We start from the raw sequence: 4,962 nt of genomic DNA, 5'->3' as shown, positions 1-4,962 counted from the left end.
ACTGAGGCCAGACACAGACACTGTCACAGGAGGGAAACTGAGGCCAGGCACAGACACTGTCAAGGAGGGGAAACTGAGGCCAGACCCAGACACTGTCAAGGGAGGGAAACTGAGGCCAGACAGACACTGTCACAGGAGGGAAACTGAGGCCAGACACAGAGACTGTCACAGGAGGGAAACTGAGGCCAGACCCAGTCACAGGAGGGAAACTGAGGCCAGACATAGATACTGTCACAGGAGGGAAACTGAGGCCAAACACAGACACTGTCACAGGAGGGAAACTGAGGCCAGGCACAGACACTGTCAAGGAGGGGAAACTGAGGCCAGACACAGACACTGTCACAGGAGGGAAACAGGCTGGTGAAGCGCAGGGACTCCTCAGAGGCTCCTGTCTCAGCTGGGCTCCGGGGACTTTCCAGAAGCCCTACGGGGTGAGGGGTGGGGGTGGAGCAGGAAAGGGTCTCATGGCCACGGCCCCCTCCCCACGCCCACGCATACCCTTCTCCACGGTGGCTGCCCCGCAGGTCTTCCGCAGGCCGGTCTCTGGAATCTGGCACTCGGTGGCCCGCCGGCCCAGGGGCGCTGTGGTCAGCTGCGGGGCGGGGTTGCAGCCCAGGGTCCCCATGGTGGCAGGTGAGGGGCTGCAGGGAGCACGGGGCTCGGCAGTGCCCGCCCTGGCGTCTCCCTCAGCGGCAGCAGCTCTGGGCTGCGGGTGTCGGCACCGTCCCCGATCCTCACGGCTTCTGCGGACGCTGGCAGGGCCCCGGCCTCACACACCCTCCGGGGACGCACAGACAGCCCCTTGTCCCTCGGCGGGGAGTCTTGGGGCCCTGGCCCCAGCCGGCTGGTCGGGCGGACGCTGGCCTGGAAGTGGGGCCGGGATCGAGTGTCAGCCGGGCGGCTGGACAGTCCAGGAAAGAATCCGGTGTCAGCAGAGCGAGTCCCCGGGGAGCTGGCCAAGCTGGGCAGCCAGGGCCAGAGCAGGGCCCAGGGAGCCAGAGCCGTGAACTTGACACCCTCGGCCTTGTAGCTGGAGGGACTGGTGAGGTCATGGGGGGCGTGGTTCCATTTCTACAGTTTGGGAAACTGAGGCATGGCCCAAGGTCATACAGCAAGTTCGCCACTCTGGGAGTCGCAATGATGGGCCCAGAAGCCTGCCTGCCTGCTTTCATTCATCCAGTCAGCACTTATTGAGCACTTACTGCATACCAGGTTCTGTCTGGGTTGGTGGCAACAGGACAAGAACAGACGGACAGGAGCTGATGTTCTCAGAGGAGAGAGAGAAAAGAAACAATAAATTAGTAAATGAACACATGGGGTATTAGAAGGCATTGAATGTTCTGGAAAACACAGAGCAGTTGGGAGGATGGGTGCAAGCCGAGGATTAGGGCAGGGTGAGAGGTCATGGCATTGAGAAGGTGAGAGAAGAGCATTGCAGGATAGGGGAATGGCCGTGCAAAGGCCCTGGGGTGGGAGGTGATATTGGTCCTCCAGGGCAGCCTGCTGACTCCCAGAAGTCGGTAGGATTTACTCCAGCCCATTGCAGGGTTTACTTTCCTGCCTGCACTGAGGCTTCAGCTGTGTCAGGCTCCGAGCAGCGGCTCAGGAACACTTGGCTGGACAAGACTCAGATTCCTGTCCCTCCATGGTGTCCTCGTCAGTTGAGGGATCAAGGGCCCTCCTGCGCTGCCTTTTTTTTTTTTTTTTTTTTAGGAAGATTAACCCTGAGCTCACATCCGTGCCCATCTTCCTGTACTTTATATGTGGGACGCCTCCCACAGCACGGCTTGACGAGCGGTGTGTAGGTTCACACCCGGGATCCAAACCGGGGAACAAACCCAGGGTTGCTGAAGTGGAACGAGTGAACTTAACCGCTGCGCCACTGGGCCGGGCCCCCGCACCGCCTTTTTTTAACAGCGTGATTGAGTTACAATTCACACACCACACAGATCACTCCGCCATGGAACGTTAACACAGTCCACCATTTTTAAAATATTTTCATCAAAATGTCATAATCTACATAAAAGATCATAAATCGAGGCTTAAATGCTAATATTAGAAAAGAGGAAAGATCTCAAAATCAATGACTGATGGGTCTACCTTAAGAAGCTAGAAAAAGAGCAAGAGAAGGAAAGAGATGAAACATGTAACAGTGGGAACGCACGAGAGAGAAAACCGCAGAAGAGCTAACAGAGCTCCAGAAGCTGGTTCTTTAAAAGCCAATTTGTTAAACCTCCAGCTGGACGGATCAAGAAAACACAAGGACGGGAGGGATTTGTGAGGAAGATCACAAGCCCGATGCCAGGAAGGGAAGGGGGACATCACTGCAGATCCGCACACGTTACGGGGACAACGCGGGGCATGCGGAGCCGCAGAGAGAAAGGTCCCGACTCTGGGACAAAGGAGATCTTCTGCCCAGCATTTCCGGTGTCACCTGCCACGTTCTGCACCTTGGGGACCTTCTTCACAGGCGTCATCTTGTTCAGCGGTCTCAGCATCTCACTGAGGAGGTGCTGCCGCTGACCCTCATCTGTGGCTGCAGATGGGGAAACTGGGGCACGGAAAGGGGGAGTGATGGGTGCAGGTCCCTCAGGAACTCATCGGCAGAGCCAGGACTCGAACACAGCACTCTGACTCTGATTTCAGATCAAAGCTCGGGGTCAAGACTTCTCGGTTCTGGGGCCGGCCCAGTGGCCCAGCGGTTAAGTGGCCCAGCCTGGGGTTCGTCAGTTCGGATCCCGGGTGAAGACATGGCACCACTTGTCAAGCCATGCTGTGGTAGGCGTCCCACATATAAAGTAGAGAAAGATGGGCATGGATGTCAGCTCAGGGCCAGTCTTCCTCAGCAAAAAGAGGAGGATTGACAGCAGTTAGCTCAGGGCTAATCTTCAAAAAAAAAAAGACTTCTCCGTTCTAATCCCAGCTCAGCTTCCTGGGAGTGCTGAGAATCCTCTGTGGACTTCCTCGATGCTCTGGATAGACCCACGTCCTCGCCGTCACACAGGACCCCACACAGTCCCATCCCCACTCCCCCTCCTCTCGCCTCCCACCCCTCAGTACTTGGTCTCTCCACCCTTGCTATTCCTTGAAGCTGCTAAGCCTTCACCTCAGAGCCCACACCAGCCCTCCCTCCGCCTGCCCTCCCTCCTCCTGCCCTCCCTCCGCCTGCCCTCCCTCCATCTGCCCTCCCTCCTCCTGCCCTCCCTCCTCCTGCCCTCCCTCCACCTGCCCTCCCTCCTCCTGGGATGCCTCCACTCAACCTCCCTCCACCTAGGATGCCTTGACCAACAAGTCAGCCCACAGCTGGCTCCACCCTCAGTGACCTGTGGGCCCCTTGACATTGGACGAGCCACCTTCTTCTTTCCAGAAGCAGCACAAACTCCAGAACCATGGACAGAACTGGGCACTGAGGAGGCAGGCAGGAGATGAACACCCAAGCTCTCTCTCCTCCTGCTCATCAGTGCCTCCCCCTGAAGTGCAGGAGCCCGGGGACAGTACCACTGAGGTCGGCCTCGAGGACCCAGGGCCAGGCAAAGAAAGGACAAAAGTCCCATCTGGAGGCTGTTCCCCAAACCCATCACACCCCATGCCTCAGCCCCCCGCCCAGGCCACATCAGCCAGCCACGCAGTGCAGACATCCGGACTCACTGACTCAACCCCAACTGACTTAGTTTCCCCTCTGTTATGGCTATGACCCTGTGCCTCCTTCCCAGGGATGGGACCCTCCATCCAGGGTCGAGCTGGGACCCAAGCCCAACTCCCTCAGTTTCCCCTCTGTGAGATGAGCTACCACCCCTCTGCCTCCCTGCCAAGGACAAGACCTTACATTCAGACGCCATCCAGGACTTGGCCCCAACTGTCTCCATTTCCCCATCATGATGTGCGAAGGAGCCAAGAGCTGACACAGGGGTGGGGACAGACTGAAATGGCCGCCCAAGCCTGTGAAAGGCGGCCTTGGGGACCTCTGGGCCCAGCGACCTCACCAGACTGAGCTCAGGCCCCCTCCAGCTGGCCAGGCCCTGCTTTGATGCCACCAGCTTCTCTGTGGACACTTCACCACCGCCAAGTAAACAGCATGGAAATGAACACTAATTAACTCGAAGCACGTGCAAATGAGCCACGTTTTTACTCCAATCTGATTCATTGACAGAAGAGGGCAGATCAGAAAAACAGGAAACGGAGGCTGGACCTGGGGTGAAGGTGCGCCCCGCCCAGCAATCGACCACCAGCTGCTGGGCCTCCTCAGTTACGGCCCTTATCACATTTATTAATTCAACGTGTGCATCTGGGCGCCAGGCATGAACAAAACACACGAACTCCCGGCCTCACCTTTTTTGGAGAGAGGCAGACAAATGAGTCTTAGGTTACCCTAGAAGCTGGCAGGGCGTGGGGGGGAAATCAGGGCCAGGAGGCCTTGGAGGCGTGGGGAGTGTGCAGTTTGAAATGGGGACGTCAGGGGGCCTCACTAGGAAGGTGACGTTGGAGCAGAGGCCTGGAGGTGAGGAGGGAGCCGAGGGGATCCGGGGAAAGGGCCCGGGCGGAGGGACGTGCCTGGTGGAGGGACAGCGGGGCGGCCCGTGCGGCTGCAGCGGAGGAGTGAGGGGGCGACGGAGGCGGCGCGGCGGGCGGGGGGCGCGGGCTCCCGAGGGAGGGACGTGGGGGCCGCGCGGCTGAGGGCGGAGCGGGGACGGCGACTCGGGCTCGCCGCGCCCTCTGGCGGCTGCGGGGCGAACAGCCGAGGCGGCGCCGGGAGACGGGGAGGGGACGGCGGGGGTCCGGGAGGATGCGGGTATGGGGGGTGGGATGATGGGGAGGATGCGGGGATGGCAGGAAGGACGGGGGAGGGGGGAGGATGCGGGGATGGGGGAGGGACCGCGCTGGTCCAGGAGGGATGCGGGCAGGATGCGGGGATGGGGGGTGGGATGATGGGGAGGATGCAGGGATGGGAGGAAGGACGGGGGG

The 4,962-nt window shown here is 59.6% G+C and overlaps 1 protein-coding gene across 1 annotated transcript in view; it reads right to left on the bottom strand.

Moving 5' to 3' along the window:
* ODF3L2 (outer dense fiber of sperm tails 3 like 2) overlaps window positions 1-713 on the bottom strand; it is a 4,651-nt gene extending 3,938 nt beyond the window's left edge. Inside the window, exon 1 of the mRNA XM_046638344.1 lies at window positions 499-713. Within this exon, the coding sequence (XP_046494300.1) occupies window positions 499-625 (127 nt within the window). The 5' untranslated portion in view covers window positions 626-713. The remainder of the gene's footprint in view (window positions 1-498) is intronic.
* Between the last annotated feature and the right edge of the window lie 4,249 nt (window positions 714-4,962).

The sequence above is a fragment of the Equus quagga genome, chromosome 14 (genome assembly GCF_021613505.1).
Source record: "Equus quagga isolate Etosha38 chromosome 14, UCLA_HA_Equagga_1.0, whole genome shotgun sequence".
In the NCBI taxonomy this organism is placed as follows: domain Eukaryota; kingdom Metazoa; phylum Chordata; class Mammalia; order Perissodactyla; family Equidae; genus Equus; species Equus quagga.
The sequence above is the reverse complement of the archived record's forward strand: the minus strand, read 5'-3'. Positions and strand labels throughout refer to the sequence as shown.